Below are 18723 nucleotides of genomic sequence, written 5' to 3'. Positions count from 1 at the left end.
AAAAGGTGCTGGGGAAGTAGGGAGGAAGGTGTGTATGATTATGATAGAATTCTTGATGCACTTCTGCCCTGAATCTGTTTTGTTTGTAAAAAATATAAGACTTCTTGATCTGAGCACAGAGCAGCTGGCAGGGATTGAAGAGGTATACCAGATTGCATGTTCTCTAGACCAGGTTAGTTTCTTGGTCCCATCTGCCTGATTGTCGTTTTTGAACCTGAAGTCTATCCATCTTGAGCCTCATTGGGGCAGAGATTTCATAATTACTTGCCATATTATCTTACTTTTTTCCTCTTTTAAACTATCCCTCGGGAGCTTTACAGGTAATTTTTAGGTACCCTTAAAATTAAAAGAGCAATATTAATTAAAAGGAAAATAAAGTTCAAAACTCATTTGAAATACTTCTGTCTTTATCACAGTATGTGGGTCTAGGACGAATCAAGCAACTTAGTATTAAACAAGAAGGGCTGAATCTTCTCATTTAGTTCTGTACCTTCATCAAGGAGGCACAGGCCTCCTCAAAAAAGATTTATTCCATAAACATTGATCTCAAAGCTGAATTTTTAAATTTGAAACCTCCCATGGTGTCAGCTTTTCTTATGTTTGTTAAGTATGGTGGGCAAATCATGGGGCCCATGTTACTTTAGTACACAGACCACTTTAGTTCCTAAAACTTACTATAAGCTTACAACTTTAAAAATTCTAAATTATTTGACATATTTTTATTCAGAATCATTAACTGACAACTCATTTATTTCTACACTGTCCCATGCAATAAGGGAATTAGAGATCGTGTTTTTAGCTATTCCCTAAATGAAGGAAAACAGAAACGTGAGTCTCAGTTGAGTGCAGCAAGCTGTCATGCTCTTATTTAGTGCCAGCTGGTCACCTGTTGGCTGGGCCAGAAGAGAGCCCTGGGACTAAATCCATCCTGGCCTTCTGCATCCAGCTTCAAATAGACCATCTCTGTCAGAACATCTATTCCCCGTACAAGCCACTTCATTAAATAGAAAATTTCTCTGCTTAAGTGATATCTAATTATCAGCTTGCATTTTAATATCCAACAAATTAGAAACTAAATTAATTTTTGAGGCAATATCTTTCCATTATATTGTTTTAAGAGACACCCATCTCCTTGTAACAGAACTCATTTTTATCTCACACACAGCTGAAAAGAGCAATGACAAAAATAAAAACATCAAAACAAAACAACTCACTTGACACATCTTTATTAATTACCATTTGTATTAAATTACTTTACGCCATAGGCACATTTTTTCCCTAAAATCTCATCTTCCTTATTTTTCTCTCACCTACCTGTGTTCTTCATTTTATCCTCAATAGACAATATCTCCACCATGGGAGGAAGATGGAGAAGAAAAGGAAAACTGGTCACCAAAACTATGTAAATGGCAAATGACACATCATTAGGAACACAGTCATTTACAAACCAGGCTGAGAATACATCATTAACAACTCAGACAGAAGATCATCATCTTCCATCATCATTTGAGATTAAAAAGTACCTCCAAAGGAACTGTTAACTGCTTTGTCTGCAAAAAGTGCTGCAAACAGTAAACCAAAGAGACAAAACAGCCTTTAGTGGATTGTTGGAGCACTCAAGGAGGTGTACATTGTAATTAGCCATATGTTAGACTTTCACAGCCCAATAAGAAACAGGCCTGTTGGTGCATGATCAATGAGGCACAGTTTTTCAGGTCAAAGCAGAATGGCTGTTGAGTGAGGAATAACCCACAAAGGAAAGCTACGACACTACTCCATTCTCTGGCTTTACACACAACAGTTGAGAACACCTTTCTGGAAGTGTTTGTGATTGCAGTCCCATTGCTGAGTTATTATATATGCCCTACTCGAGTTTTTGACTTGTGAAAAAGGAAGGGAAAGCCCCATTCAGATAAAGCTCCAACCCTAAAATCATTGTGGATCTGGAGACACATTTACTCTGTTTACAAAGCAATCAGAGTGCAAATATATTACAAAGATGTTGTTCCACATTAATATTACCAGATTAAAGAAAAGTGGTCCAGAGATGGGGGCCTGTACCTGAGAATGGTTTTAGGTAGTAAAAAAAAGTGCAAACTTTTGAGAACTTGGTTTCATGTAGTACTGCTCTATTAACTAGCTATGTGACTTCCGGTATGTCTCCTTAACCACCTTTAGCATATTTTTAACTTCCCATAGTCTTAATTTATCATTTTTATAATATGGGGGATTGGACTCACTGATTTTTCTGAGAAAAGCCATTAACTTTCATTAGATTTGCAAAGGGTCCTGTGACTAAAAAAAAAAAAAGTTGAAGGATCTGTCCTGGAGGATTAATTGTAAGAGTGGAAAATGAAACTGAGAATATTCAAAATCTTGTGCTGGAACAGATGATTTACAGGAGGATTTGATTTGCTCTGTTTGGCTGAGAATAAGACAGTCTATTCATGCAAATGCAGACTGATAAAGAAGATAAGTTTACATTGTATAAAATGTAGTATGATCTTTTGGCTCAAACAGCCGTTAAGTGGGTAAATTAGGTATTAATTTGGTTCCAAAAATCATGCAAATTCTGTTTGTGAATCTGTGCAGTAATGAAACTTTCTACTAGATAGAAGACTTATGATAGAGAGATAAAAATAATTGCTCCATTCCTCTTAAGGGAGATAAACATAGGGACAAGAGCCGTTAGACTAAATCAGATTTGATGGATACCATCCTATTTTATAATCTATTTGGTTGATGTTGTTACGTTTTGATTTTAGGTTGATTTCATGATCAGATAATAAAGCAAGTCTGTAATTTCCATAGTCAGCAACTTCCTTCCTGCTCTTACTCCACCCATCCCATCCAGTACTGAGGCCAAGAAGGAAAGATCTTCATTGAAATGTGAGCACCATGAGGGAAGGACTTTTTCTGGTTTAAATTGTATTCTCAGCACCTAGAACAGTGCCCAGTATAGAACACGTGCTCAGCAAGAATTCAACGAATTCTATTAACAACGGTTGTCTGAATGGTATTGGTGACCCCCACTTTGCCTTCCTGTGTTCTGAAAGTAATGTAAATTGCTGGTTTAATTCATAGGCTTAGTATGGGTTGAGACTTTTGATATGTAGGTTATCATCACCCTTGTGCAATACTCTACCAACTAAAAGTGATTTCAGGCAGTTCCACCAGCATCGAGATTTTATCCTGGGAAAACTTGGAGACTTTTGTCTCTGAATCATAGTTTCAGTTTATCGATTAGCAGATTCATCATTTCATTGTGGTATTCCCTAGTTGTACAACTCTGCTATGTAAGAAACAGCAGCAACACCACTACCAACAACTACCACCACCACCACCACCACACAACATTTTCATTCAAGATGGCACTCAGTAATGAATTCTTTGAATTAAATAAATGCCCAATTACCTAGGTGCAGTGACTGCTGGACAACATGTAAAATTGGACTCTAAGCAAGCAGAACACTCTACTTTCCCTTTAGTGGCTTGTCTCCCTCATATTTCATCTCTATGTTAACTTCCTGGATTTTAGACCTAATACTATTCATACTCTTCGATTTTATTGCCAAGGTTTGATACATGGGAGTGGCCACAATTTCTCCACATTAAATTTAGATCTATTTTAGTGTATGTTTTCATCCACTTAATAATGTGTTTTGAAAGACAGTTGTTGGTTTGAGAGGCCAGATGATGGACACATGTCCATCTCACTTCTAATTCCATTTTCTTTTTGCTTCTTCTCCCTTTGTCTTCTTGCTACTTCTTCTCCAGACATCTACCCACAAAATCTCCTGGCTCACTCACAATCTGTTTATTCCCATCATATTTTATGTGTTTACATCAATTTAATGTTGATGGAGGTATCTGCACATTGGCTATTTTTGTTAAGGTATGTTGCTGTGACATAATAATAAAGTGTTATCTCAGCATGAAGGTTTATGCAGAGGGAAAAATATTCTTCAGATTTTTTGTTAAGACAGCAATTCTGGGTACATTTAGGCAAATACAGAACATTGATTTCGAAGGATTTAAAACACACATACATATACATGAAGTCTATTATCGCACACACCAAATTCCAGTGGTTACCTGTGACACCAAATTACCAAAAAAGGAAGACATGACATGGTGATTAGGTGCACAGGTTTTGTAATAAAAGAAGATGACTATGACTAAATATATTATACCTGCCTCAAAGCTTTATGCAAGCTACAAAAAATGGTTGGTAAATCTGGTCTCATAGACCAAAAAGTCTGTATTTGATAGACACCTTACTGTAAACATTATTTTAATTTTTGATTATTTAAAAAAAACTAGATGTGCATCACTCCATGGTTATAAAAGAAAGATACATGTACTATAAAATTATGGAAGAAAATGACTTAAGAACAAAGAAAAAAAATGGTCAGATGGGGAAACAGGCTCTTAAAATGGAACTTTTTGCTAAGAGCCACAAATGCAATACCTTGAACCTCAGGAGAGCTTTAATTAGGCCAGCTCTTCCTTGAACGCATGCTCAGAAGCTCTCAGTGCTGCCTGTAAATTAGGGCCAGGAAATCCAGCAGGGGCCTAGGTGGGCTAAGGGGGGAGGGGCAGGATCTTAAAGGGGCAGTGACCATTTAAAAGAGCAATGACTGTTAGCCAAGCCCCACCATTCCTGTCATTGGTCCTTCAACTTCTGTTCCTACCACAAACCTCCTCTACCTTCTGGGTTCCCTATCTCAGTTAATAGCACCTCCATTTTCTCAGTCATCAAAGTCAGAAACATGGGGGTCAGTCCTGCTTTCTCCCTCTTTTGCCTCTGCAAAATGCAATCATTATCAATGTTGCAGATTTTACCTCTAAATTGTTTTTAAATTTGACTTAATTTCTTCATCTCTATTATAACTGTCTTGGTTCAAGCCCTTATACCTCATTAGGTCCTGCGTGGGACAACAGTCTCTCAACTGGGGTTATATATATTTTGCACTGCTGCTGTATCATCTTTTAATAAAAATCACATCACTCCAGTTCAAAACACTTCAGTGCTTCCCCATAACCTGCAGAACAAAATTTCAAGCTCTTTAGCACAACATACCAGGCCTCTATCAACCCATAAGACCTCATTTCTGACACTCCCCAGGTTGCACTTTGTATTCTCACAATAACCAACGCCTGCCTTCTAGCAGATCTGTCCCAATAGAAAATGAATTGATACTGAATATGCTACAGAGTTTTTGGCTCACTTAAAATATATAAATATATAAAAAATATATATAGGGAGTAAAATGAAATAATCCAATTTCTACCTAACACTTAATTGATTAATTTAGTATATATCATAACATATTAATTTATAAACATTGTTTTTTTCACCTTCACACATCTTGATGTCAAAGAAAAATTTCCAAAGTTATAAACAGACTGTCTTACCAATATAGAATGAACCTATATCAAAGATTTTATTCAACTCAATAACTGATTAAGGAACCAGTAAAATAGTAAAAGTGGTACCAAGAGCATTTGAGGAACTGGCTATTCAAAGGAAAAAAACAATATTAGAATAAAATTGCTAGATTAGACACAAAATGAATTAATGTCTTACAAGGCAATGAAATCATAGGTTATCTTTCCTATTGAACATAATCATTTGCATTCCTACTGAACAAAAATCTACAAATTGACATGTAACTTTACATCTGGGCTTTGTTAATGGTAAATAGTAAAATCAAACACTGGTAAATTCTCCTATAGAATTAAATAAATACTGGGATGGACCTTTATTATTTCCAAGTTTAGGATAATTTTTCTTAACAATGGAAGGTTTTATTAGAATTCTTCACATGAATCTTCTATATCAGTGTCTTTGGCATCACACAGCCATTTCTTGAGTTACCTAACAGTTTTCCAGAATGTAACATGTTTATGTTCTTCTAAGTTTTCTGAGATACAGTACTTTTGGAATCTTCTATAAGTTCTTGCATGTTTAAAAAGAGATAGCTGTATTAAGTAACTATAAACACTATAGAAAAGTATATAGTAATGTGCATGTAAAAATGTAGGTGAAGCTACTGAAATAATAATGATAATGATGATAATAATAATAATATAATCTGCAGCTCCCCAATAGCATAAATGGAGACAGGCAATATAAACATAGCTTTAAGAATCCAACAAATGACCATAAAGGGGAAAAAAAAAGAAGACGGCAAACAGAAAAGACAAAATGAGATGGTAGAAATAATATAAATGTATCTCTCATAATAAATATAAATGGATTTAACTCACCTATTAAAAGACAGAGACTATCAAATTGGATGGAAAAAATTCTTTCTTCCATAAACATTTCTAAAATAAGCAAACTGAAAGGATGAAGATAAAAAGATGACATGAAAATGAAGATTACAAGAACAGTACTAGCAACAAAAAAGCTGATACAGAAATATCAATATTAGACAAAATAAAAATTGAGACCAAAAACATTAAAAAAGAAAAGAGTTATTTCATCACATTAAAGGAACATTTCAATCAATAGCTTATTCACCTACAAAAATAAAAAGAAAACTTGATAAAAGCTCAAAAATGACAAACATTTGGGAGATTTTGACATGTTTATTAAAAACTGATTTATCAAGCAGAGAAAAATACAGCAATAATAGACTCCTTGTATAAAATTAACAAGCTTGATCTAACAGATAGAGAACCTTGAACTCAACAAATAGAGAACATATATTATTTTCAATACATATGGTACATTTAAAAAAATGAATACATACTAGGTCACAGGAAAAGTCAAATGATTTCAAGATTTTATATCATTTACATGGTGTTATTTGTCTACAAAACATTTAAATTGGTAAACAAAAATGGAAAGATGGTTAAAAAAATAGCAGCATCCTTTAATTGGAAACTAAAAAAAAAGGCACTAAAAATAATTCATCAGTTTAAAAGGAAATGACAATGTCATGAAATATTTAAAACTAAAGAGAAAAAGATACCACAGGATAAAACTTGTAATATAAAACAAAGTAGTACCTAGGGAGAAATTTATAGTCTTAAGTATAATTATTCTTAAAAAATGAAAACTGAAAGCCAATAAGCTAAACTTTCAAGTCATATAGATAGCAAAAGAAATACAGAGTAAATAAAAGAAAGGAGAGAATTCATATAATCCATGAAATAGAAAACAGAGGGGAAAAAAAATCACAAAACAAAAGCCGGTCCTTTAACAAAATAATAAAATGGACAAACTTCTAGAAAAACTGCTAAGACTGAAATGATAAAAGTCCACAATGTTAAGAATGAAAAATAGAACATAAATATAGCTAGAGTATGATTTTTAAAAAACCCTGAGAACAATATGAACTTTATTACAAAACAATTGAAAAACTAGATAAAATACAAACATTTCTAGAAAAAAAAAGTGACTCAAGAAGAAAAATAAAGCCATAAAAAAATTGTACTTCTGTAGTAAAAAGGCTTTCCCTGTAAAATAAGCCACATCTAGATGGTTTAAAGGACAGCTTTACCAAATGCTCCCAACTCATTTTATGAGGTTACTATAATCTTGCTGCCAAATCCTAAAAATGACAGCAAGAAGAAAAGTATAGACTATCTCACTAATCACTGATGTAAAACTCCTAGTTAAAACATTAGCAAATTAAACTTAACAGTAAATATTACTACTACTACTACTACTACTACATCATGACCGAGCAGGATTTACTCCATTCAGTAAAGTTCAACATCACGAAATCTATTACCATAGTGCACAATAGCAGAAAAGCAAGAGAATCACAATGATAAATGGCAAAAGCATTTAAAATTCAACATTCATTAATGATGAAAAGTCTTAGCAAACAAGGCATAAAGGAAATTTCCTTAACTAGTACCTATACAGAAAGTATTTCAAATTAAAAGAGCAAATATAAAAATCTGTGAGGGTTTACTGTTTCCAACTGACTAATAACCCAACTACCTTTAAGCATTCGTTTAATTGCTAAAATTACAAAGTAAGTGACCAGTGAAGGGTACCTACCACTAAAGTACAACAGACATCATAATTAATGGTGAATTTTTAGATGCATAACAAGGATGCTGGCAAGACAAGGCTACCGCTGTCATCACTTCTACTCAATACTGCATTGGGGGCCATGGCCTGGACAAGGGAATACTATGCACTTTAGGAAGTGGGAAAATGAGGGGACTAAGGCAGGTGACCTAAGGCCCTGCCAAGTCTTTATCTGCTTCTCCTGCCTGGCAAACTGCCCTTTATACTTCAAATACATTGTCAGTCATCACTCCTGTCCCACAGAATTAATCGTTTTCTCTTTTGTATTTCCTTTGTACCCCCTTAAAACTTCTGTAAGTAAATGTATCTCACGTTTTGCAACAATTTGCTTACCTCTCTGGGTACTTAACGTATCAGTGGCACAGAACAGGACTGGAAAAGATGGTGAACAGACTCAGAAGGGTCTAGAACCACCACCCCTTCCTGCCCCTATCATTAAATTGATCTGTACAGGACAAGTAATTCTGGTCAGCCAACAGTTCACACAACAGTTACCACGCGCCAACTGTAAGCAGGAGCCATGCTTCATACACGGATATTGTTCCCGCATTTCTCCAACGGAAAAGATACCTCACGCCCGACCCTACTTCCTCTTTCCTTTCACTTTGGGCGCCGCAGCCACCGATCTCTCAATGAAACAAAAAAGCCAAACAAACAAAAAAAAAACCCAGGAAACACCGAGGTCGGGAGACAAAATATCCAGCCCTCTAACTGGAACGCCCTCAGCTCTTCAGTCCCGCCCCGCCCCGCCCGCGCGACCCCGCTCCCCCGGCCGGGACCCCGCCCTCCTCGCGGTCCCTCGGCCCCCGCCTCCCGCCGCCGCCAGCGCAGACGCGCGGCCCCGCCCCGCCGCCTCCTACGCTCCCACCTCCGCCCCGGCGGATCCCAGCCGGTTCCCGGGCTCCGAGGGGTCGCGCGCCGCTCCCGGCGGGGCGGAGGGGGCGGGCTGGACCGCGGCCGCTGGCCCGGGCCGTACTCACGCCCCGGGCCGGGGGAGCGCACCCGCCATGGAGGTGGAGGAGGCGTTCCAGGCGGTGGGGGAGATGGGCGTCTACCAGATGTACTTGTGCTTCCTTCTGGCGGTGCTGCTGCAGGTGAGTCCTCCCGCCGGCCCGTCACCTCCCTTCTCCACCCCCCGGCTTTCCCCTCCCCACGGCCCTCCTGTCCCGAGTGAGGCTTCAGCTCTCAGAACGCCAGGCCCCGGATGCCGAGGCTCCGCAGACACCCGAGGTTGTGGGCGAGCCTTCCCTCCCTCCCACCTCGCTCTGTGACCTGGGTCGGACGAATGCCAAGGTCGCCAGAGGGCCCGCGAAGCTTTCTCCTCTTCCTTTGGTCCGATTCTGCAGGTCCTGGCGTTCCCCCTCCTACCTCGGCTGGGCAAGGAGCATATTGAGGGGGTGTTTCAACCAGTTCGCTGGTTAATAAGGGATGCAAAATTGCACTGTATTAAGCTGCAGACACTAATGGGAATTGTTACCCTAACCTGTGGCACCGTCACCTTGGAATCTAAGACTCAGAAGTACCCCTGATACCCTCCAGACAAAAGGTCGGATCTAGAATGGCTTCCTTTAGTTCTGGGTATCTGCTGCTCTTCTTATTCGGGACTTTAGGGGGTTACCTATTCCAGCAGTTTTCAGTGCATAGGATTTATGTGTCTCTAGTTTAAGTTCTGCTGGGTCATTCTGCTTTGAGGCCAGCCTCGAGTTGAGAGTTTTATAAGCAGAATAGTGCCATCTACAATGTGTGGTTATAAAATGGAATCACTCCTTCATTGTGCAGAATTCTCTGAACATACTTGCACACCCTAACCTAGAAATCTAGGTCTGGTTCCATGGCCTGAAAGTCATTACAGATACACTTTGCCAAGCCACAGTACCTCTTTCTTTGCTAAGTTAAATGGTCCTTTTGACATCAGTTGCTTCTCCGGATATTCTAAAGGCATTTCATTCACAAATCCTCTTTTGTTACCTGCTAAAGCCAGCCATTTACTCATTCCTTCATTCAATACATATTTAATATGTGCCTACTGTGTGCCAGAAGCTTCGAAGTCCCTTCCCTCCTGAAGCTTGCATTCTAATGGAGGTGGGGTGGAGTGGGGCAGGCAGATAGTTAAACAAGTAATGATAGCTAACATGTGTTGAAAGTTATTCTGGGGAAGAACGGGGGTGGGTGGGGTGGGTGGATGGTGTACAACTACCACCAGTCGCTTAAACCTTGCATAAGGCCAGTTGCTTAATAGGAAGATGCAGGAGAGAGGGGCTGATTTAATGATTCTCTTTTCCATTGAAATGTTTGAAAGTTTGGTTGATTTCATCACCAGCCAGAAGAGCAGGTCAAATGATGGATGACATATAAGTTCTCAGCTCACAAATTTGTGATATTCTGAAGTTCTTTTAAACTCTTTGTTTTAGCTTTAAATATACTTTCCCTATGGGGAATATTTAACCCCATAATATAACTGAAATATGGATAAAATAGAATTATAACCATGATGCCTGATCTTTATATGTAATACTGTTTCTTTGAGAAAATTGTTTTCCTGTTCTCTCATTCTCACCAAGAATCCCAGGAACATAACTCCCTCTCTGAGCAACCTCACCTCACCATCCTTACCTCTGTCTACATACTGTGTTACCCTCTTATCTGCCTAGCCAGGTATCCACCTACTTGGAATAAGTTTGTCTTGAGTAGGGTGTAGTATTAAAAGTTCTGGGTTCAGAACCTGTTAAATTCCCCCCACTTTCTTTTGTTTATGGTTGCCCCAGTTGGTTAGAGTTTGGTTCTAAAGAGTCTCAAGTGTTGCTCTTTCCCGTGACTGTTGATGCTCAATAAACCCTGACTGACATATGGTCAGTGTTTGCAACGGAAGGGCCAGGTCTAAGAGGATTAGAAATGAGGGACTGATTGGTTTATCTTGTAGATGTGGACTGGGGAGGTGCCTTGTAGCTGTGCCTTTATGAATGGAGGAGACATTCCAGTCCAGGCAGAAATGCATCCTTCACAGCTGTTACATGTTTATGAGTACTCATCCACTCCACTGAAATACATGATCCAAGTGGTCCTGAAATGAGAGTTGAGTTCTGTACAGAACTCTCTACCAAAGCCTATGGTTAGAGACGCTTTGGGCTTCGGGGGCTGGCTTGGGGAGTGGGCGTTATCGGGAAGTTCCATTGCATACTTGAATCACAGATGCTTTCATCTTTTTTGTGGTGGTTGCTTTCCTCAACAGAGGGGAAAGTAAGAAGCCCTTTTCACAGAGTAACAGACTTAAATGAAAGAACTTCGATGTTTGTCTGCTTTTAAAACCAAAGCGCTAATCTGCCACTGCACAAGGAAGGCACAGACCAGCTGCACAGCAGCACTGCCGGACAGGAAACCTCTGCTTCAGCCTTTACTCCATCTGTGATTTGTTAATGACCAACCCAAGCTGAGAGACACAAAACTAGAGGGACAGAGATGGGAACTTGACAGATCATTTTGCATTTTTTTCTTTCTGGGACCTTTATTTTTTGTTTAGAGAGGTTTTAACTTCTTTTACTTCAAACACATCCAAGTTCAAACTCAGAAGACAAAACCGTATTCCAAAGCCAACTTTAGAAGTCTTTTAGTTAAACTGTTTCTTGAATTATTGATACCATCATGTAGATCATCAGAAGTTCCTCAATATCCAGTGCCCTTTGCTAGGAGATTTACTGCCACACTCATTGCAAACACAGTTTTTGGACTTCTCCATGGTTGTCAACTTTCAGATACATAAAGAATAGATGCAGATTTTTATAGATTTCTCTGCAGCATTCTAAGATGCAAATACCCTGTTAATAGTGATATGTAGTTTTTACAGTACATAAGCAAAAAGCCAAAGGAGAAAAATTGCTTTATATAAAAATAGTTGTCTTATGAGCAAGCAATAAGAGTTATAGTTTTGTAATTAGAAAAATTCTTACCACTAAGATATACATGCCCTCCCTAGGGTGAGAGCCGTTTGTGGTATTTAAATATAAATAATTCTGTTTACTTTATTACTGTTTCCATTTTCCCGTGGTGATTCAGAGTTGGCACCATCATCACTATGTTGTGTTTGTGTCTGTGTGTGCTTGTTTGCCAGCTATTTGGAAGAAGTTTGAAATATAATTCTTTGTTTCTTGATTCCTTTACACATAAAATGAAAATGGAACCTACTTCTTTGCTCTAAACCCAGAGGCTCCAGCTTCATTTTCGTCAGGATCATGAAGTGTAGATTGTAGTATAATTTGCACAGGATTTTAAAAATGCATTAACCAACAGGAACATGTCACCTGTGACAAACATTACTTTTACCAGTAAATTTGGGATCCTACTGTGAACCTCAGCCTGAGGTGCAGTACTTGTGTTCAGGAAGACATTATTTTTATGAAAACTCTTAATAACCCCAATGTCATATTTCATATCCTAGAACTACCAGTGCAGTAAATATCTTTAATATCATCCATGCAATAAATACCTTTTCATAGTGCTTTAGAAAGTGGAATGAGTGAATAGGTATTTTGCGGAAGAGGAAACTATAATAGTCAACACATGAAAAGGTGATTAACTTTAGTGGTCATCTGGGACAGGTATATTAAAATGGCCATGAAATATCATGTCACATGTATTAGATGAGCAAACATTAAAAAGACTAACAGTACAGATGTGATGAAAATGAGGAGAAATGGGAACTACCCACTCCATTTAGAGACCAGTTTGGTACTGCATAGTAAAAATAAACTCCAGCATTGGACTCCTAAGTATACAACCTACAGTATTTCTTGCTCATATGCATAAAGAGATATGTACAGGATGTTTATTGCAGAAATGTTTTTAATAACAAAAATCAGGAACCACCTAAATGACTCAAAAAGGGAGCAGATAATTCAATTGTGGCATAAATTCAATAGGATATAACAGTTAAAATGAATTAATAAGGTTGTGCCAGTTTGTATATTTCTGTCCCCCAGAAAAAGCCATGTTCTTTGATGCATTCTTATGGGGGCAGACGTATTAGTGTGGATTGGGTTGGAACCTATTGGTTCAGTGTCCATGGAGATGTGACCAGCCACCTGTAGGTGATAACTCTGATTGGGTAATTTCTGTGGAGGTGTGGCCCTGCCCATTTGGTGTGGGCCTTGTTTAGTTTACTGGAGCACTATATAAGCTCAGACAGAAGGAGCTCATAGAGAGCTGGAGCTCAGAGACGTTTTGAAGATGGCCGTTGGAAGCTGATGCAGACATTTTGGAGAATGCCATTTTGAAATGCAACCTAGAAGGAAGCAGACGCCAGCCACGTGCCTTCCCAGCTAACAGAGGTTTTCCGGATGCCAAAGACCTTTCTCCAGTGAAGGTACCATTTGTTGATGGACACTTTATGGCCTTAAGACTGTAACTGTGTAACCAAATGAACCCCCTTTATAAAAGCCAGTTCATTTCTGGTGTTTTGCATTCTGGCAGCATTAGCAAACTAGAACAAAGGTCTACATACAGCTACATGGATAAATCTCTAAAACACAATGTTAAGTGGAAAAAAAAAAAAAAAACCAGAGTGATACCTTCAATATACCACATACACTTAATACAAAATTTAAAAACACAAAACAATACTGCAGTTGGTTTATGAGTGTATATGAACAATGTTGTAGAAGTATAAAAACATGGAGCAGAAGGATTGACACCCAATTTATGAGACTGTTGGTCTCTTCAGAAGGAAGAGAGAGAAACAGGACTGGAGAGGGGTACAAAGGGAAGGGAATTTCATCTGTATCCATAATACTGTATTTTTAAAATCTGAAGCAAATATAAAATGTTATTTGTTGTTTTTGATTTTGGATTCATGAATTGTATTTTTTTTAAATTTTTCTTTTCTATATGAAATTTTTAAAATAAAAAATAGTAAAGAAAAGGAGATTTGCATACCTAGGAGAGGATACTACAGTTTACTGCATGAAAAGAACAGATCACTCTTTTTTATTGATATTCCTTTCATCAATTATGCATGTGACTTCTGATCATGTAATACTTAGGAGGGTAGGGAGTGATGAATTTTGTTCAGAGTGCTTTATAAAACTTTATATAGAACAGTCTTGATAAGCAAATGATGTCACAGCTCCCTCCCCTATCTGCTTGCCTTTGTCAACCCTGCTCCTCAGATTCATAGAGAGACTACCCTTTGATGTATTGTTGAAGAGATAGCTGGTTCTCCTAACCTCTCTACAGTAAGCAAATAATTAAATTCACACCATAAACAGTGAAGATCTTATTGTATTTAGGTCATTAATACCAGCCCTCTTGCCTCAGAGGATTCACACCACCACAAGGAGTTCAGCTATGCTGAGAACCATTAGGAAGAGCTTCTCCACCATGACCATCTCTGTTGGTTTGAGCAAGTTTTGGGCTCAGAATAGTTCTGTCTGTCTTCAGATTATGTCTTGGAGTGTGGGTCTTGTGAGAGGTGTATGATGATCTGGGGAACTACTGCCTGGAGTTCCACCAGTGTAGGTGTGGGGAACACCGCAGGCCAAAGTGACTGAACCACAGACACTGCCTCCTTGATGTAAGGCAGATGACTCTGCAAATCTACCAGGAATTTAGATTTCCATCTAGGGAAGTTGTGGAGATATATGATAAGGCATCTGGAAGGTTCAGGGGGCTCCTTTGAGCCTGGAACATCTCACTGTGCCTTGGAAAGTGACTAACCTGAAGCCTGTAATGCATGTATTCCCAGCAGCATACCTGACAAGGACATCCCGCCCCCTGCTTTATGTTTACACTCACAGAATGTATAAACTTCCAAGAGAGCGGGAAAAGAAGTAAAAAATGGTAAGTCAGGCATTGTGAATATAGCAGAAAGAACACTAAACTCAAGTGCTGTGCTACTCTGCCATGAGGTGGCTGAGCAAACTTAGGCAGATGACCCTTTAGTCTTTACCTGGCTATCTGCAATTGGCTGGACCATGAGAGCTTAATTTACTTTGTAAGTTCATGATTTCTGAACATTGCCCAATGTTCAGCAATAAGCTGGCATTTTGTCATTGCTGACCCTAAGGCTGTTGGAATACTGGTTTGGTTCATGACCACAGTTGCAGGCTGTCTTAGAAGGAAGAGGACATCAAATCCAAAGACACAGCACAGACATCTCCTCTCTGACTTCATTGACCAAACAGAAACTAACATCTACATTCATGGGAGGCTTATAGTACTTATCAAATAATACATGGTAATTGTAGAAATAAATAGAAAATATTGAAAAGCAAAAAGAAAATGAACATTAGACCTTCTATCACCCAGAAATAAAATATGTTCAACTTCTGGTGTATAGCCCTCCAGACTTTTTATTATACAAATATGTACATTTATCTTTATTTTTGTCAAAATGTGTATTGCAACCTGATTTTGTCCCTTAACAATATTGTGAATGCTTTGCTGTGCTCATAAATGAACTATGTATTTTTTAATGATTGCAGCATAGTATTCCATTGTATGGCTAAGCTATAATTTCCTTAGTCAATTCTCTTTGGTTGGAAATGTAGGTAGTTTGTTTCCTCTTTTTCCCTGTTCCAAATTCCACACAGCCCATATTATTGGGGCTTTTGTTTGCTCTGGCTTTTAATTCTCCCCAGTTGATTGTTTCCCACTCTTCTCAAGCTCCTGGTTGCATTCCTCTCATTCTTCCAGGTGCTCTTTGTCTGAACCTCAACTTCTAAAATTAGAAGTTACTAGATATGAACTTCTTCAGTATCCCTTCCTTTTATTTCAAAATTTATTTTTATCCTCGCCTATCATAATGTTTCACTATGGTGTTCAAGACATATCTCTACCCTCTTTCTAAGCATATCTTCTCACCTTTGTACTTGATTCCATATTACTCCATCAGTTGTTTTCTAATCTTACCTCTTCCTGCATTCTCTAACATCCCAAAGAATGCTTCCACAGTAGATTTAGGTAAAATATGGAAATAATATTAAACAGCGTTAAGATAAAGTGAGAAGATTATTCTCTTTTTAATTCTTCTTTAATCCTTTTTTATATAAGGAGAAAGTCTCATTTGATGTTAGTTCTTCTCAAAAATTTGCAAATATTTCTGTTTTAACAAAGGGAAAGAAGTAGAATTAAAGAAGCTTCAGACTTTGGCAGAAAATGTTTCCTAGTTAGAATTTAGTAACATTCTGTTTTCATATTTGTTTTTCTTTTAAAACTTCTTTTTAAATTATGAAACATTTCGAACAATGCAGATAATATCACAAACACACATGAACCTGCTTGCAGATTTAATAAATGCTGATATTTTGCATATTTGTTTAAGATTGTAGCAGTGATAGTTCAACCAGAGAAGCAGGAGGCAGAACTACTAGGATGGAGATGTATGTATGTGTGTATACACTCACACACACATCACATACACACTTATATATATGATTATATATCTAATTGATGAATGTCTAATTTGGGAATTTGATCATATACAACTATGAGAGCTCGTTCAGCAATCTCTGTAAGGCTGTTGTCTTTGTATCTGATCCTGGAGTTTGAAATCTGCAGAGCAGGCAGTTGGGAAGGGAAGATACAAGCTGTAACCCATCAGAATTGACTGGAATCTGTGTTAGATCTCACGGCTTCCAAACTTGCTAAAGCGGATGCCCTTCATCATGGAACTAAACCTATAGCTGGCCAAGGAGTCAGAGAAGCTGAGAGAGGATCCAGGAGAAGGTGGAGCAGTTACCCACTTTCACAGGTCCAGTTAATGTGCCACGCCAATGAGATCAGCCAACAAATAAGTGACATGGTATGTGAGGTACGAAAACATCTAACATATATCTTTGGAGTGCAAAACAAACAAAGGTTGCTCCTTCACTTTCACCCTTCAAATCTTGCCCAAAAATATCTCTTGTGGTCCACTTTAAACAGAAACATACTAACTGACACTTGATATTGTAACATTGTATTTATTTTTATAATCTTATCTGGCAAGTGATATATTTGTTGATATAAAACTTCATTTCTCTACAAATTTAGTTAAGTTGAAAAATTTGAATTGATTAACAGATTACTTTTAAGTAAATAAAGCCTGCAGAGAATGAGTATATAAAACCCTTGAAGGGGTTTTTCAGATTACTGAAGTTTGCGAAAAGCTGAACTAGCCATGTAATACTTCTTTACAGAACCCTAAAATATGTTCTTTACTTTCCTGACTCTGATTGGAATCTTTCTCTTGCCTAGGACTTCCTTCCCCTGATTTTTGTTTTAATTAACCCCCTGGCAGTCTTTTACTACCTTGCTCATGTATCATGTTCTCTACAACCTTTTCCTGATTCCCATAGTTGGAATTCATGTCTGCTTTCTTTGTCCTTCCATAAACTTCATGCTACTATAGCTAATATAGCATTTGGCACAATCTGCCTTATATTCATAGCTTTGGATATATCTGTTGTCCTCGCTTCAATGTAAGTGCCCCGAAGGAACATATCTGTCTTTGTTATCACCTAAGGCTAGTAATACAGCGTGTTGGAAAGTGTCAGGACTCACTAAAAATTTTTAAAAATTACAGAAGTAAAGATGGTCAGTAAAATTCTTATTTTACTTGAAAGAGAGCAAAACAGATGTAGGTTGAATAATTGGTTGAAAGCCTGGGAATCCGACTCCACAGTTTGGCAACCGCTGATACATACTATTTGCATAGTGAGATATACTGTTTGTATAGTGTTGGCTATAGAAACACCCCATTCCACCCTCAGAGCAGCTCTGTGAAGTAGGTTAAGATGTATCACTAGCTTGTATTCTTATACTGGTCAGAAAATGAAGTTTAGAGAAGTTTTTAATTGCAAAAGTTTACTAGAGCTTAGGTTCAGACTCAGGTGTACAGATTCCATATGCTTTCACACTACACAAATTGCCTCTTTGACAAATGAATAAGTCCTGTTTGGGGAATTGAATACACTAGTGCGAGAGAGTTTGAATTGTATCCATTAATTTGAGTTGATCAGAAGAGCTTCATGAGGCATGTCTCAGGGTGACTGATCTGGTGTCATTATGAGCAAGGACTGGAGTGGGGAAGGCTCTGGACTTAGAGACACCAGTTATTCAGGTTATGCGAGTGTAAATTTTAAATATCACTATGTCACTCAACAAATGTTCGTGCTGGACATTAGGCATATAGTCCCTGCCTTCATGATTACGGTCTTGCCCATGTAATGCTTTGGGTTAAGTCTGAAAACTGAGCACTGAATCCATAACTAATAGTAATGACAACAATAAAATCATCTTTGTCCTCTTTAAAAAGCTCTGACCCCAAATTTAGATTGCTCCTATTCTCATCTTGGTTTTGTGTTCATGTTATAGGACACCTTGAACAATTCACCTAATTGCTGTCTCATGTTTCCCACTTAGGAAATAAACATCATACCATGACTTCATAACACTAGGTAGCTGATGAGATAATTTTTATAGACTTTTTTTTGTTTCCTGAGAAAGTGCTATCAAAGCTCATAATGGTGTAATATAAAATTACTTTTAAAACCCTCACTTTTTGAAACTTTAAAAATTTCAATCCCCTTGTGCATTTTAGTCATTTTTCTAATTATAATTACATTGAAAGGGGGAAAAAACCCCAGCCATCTGTGGCACTTGTTCTCCTTCCCAGGAGGTAGAGCTAGAGAAGATAA

The 18723-nt window shown here is 37.9% G+C and overlaps 1 protein-coding gene across 4 annotated transcripts in view; it reads left to right on the top strand.

Annotated features, from left to right (window-relative positions):
• The first annotated feature begins 8925 nt into the window (after nt 1-8925).
• SLC22A15 (solute carrier family 22 member 15) overlaps nt 8926-18723 on the top strand; it is a 141933-nt gene continuing 132135 nt past the window's right edge. For all 4 annotated transcript variants that reach the window (XR_005215266.1, XM_037826287.1, XM_037826288.1 and 1 more), the window contains exon 1: nt 8926-9150. Coding sequence is in view for 3 of the 4 variants with exons in the window: in XM_037826287.1 (XP_037682215.1) it covers nt 9064-9150 (87 nt within the window). In the remaining variant the exon portion in view is untranslated. The remainder of the gene's footprint in view (nt 9151-18723) is intronic.

The sequence above is a fragment of the Choloepus didactylus genome, chromosome 2 (assembly GCF_015220235.1).
Source record: "Choloepus didactylus isolate mChoDid1 chromosome 2, mChoDid1.pri, whole genome shotgun sequence".
Taxonomy (NCBI): domain Eukaryota; kingdom Metazoa; phylum Chordata; class Mammalia; order Pilosa; family Megalonychidae; genus Choloepus; species Choloepus didactylus.
The sequence above is the reverse complement of the archived record's forward strand: the minus strand, read 5'-3'. Positions and strand labels throughout refer to the sequence as shown.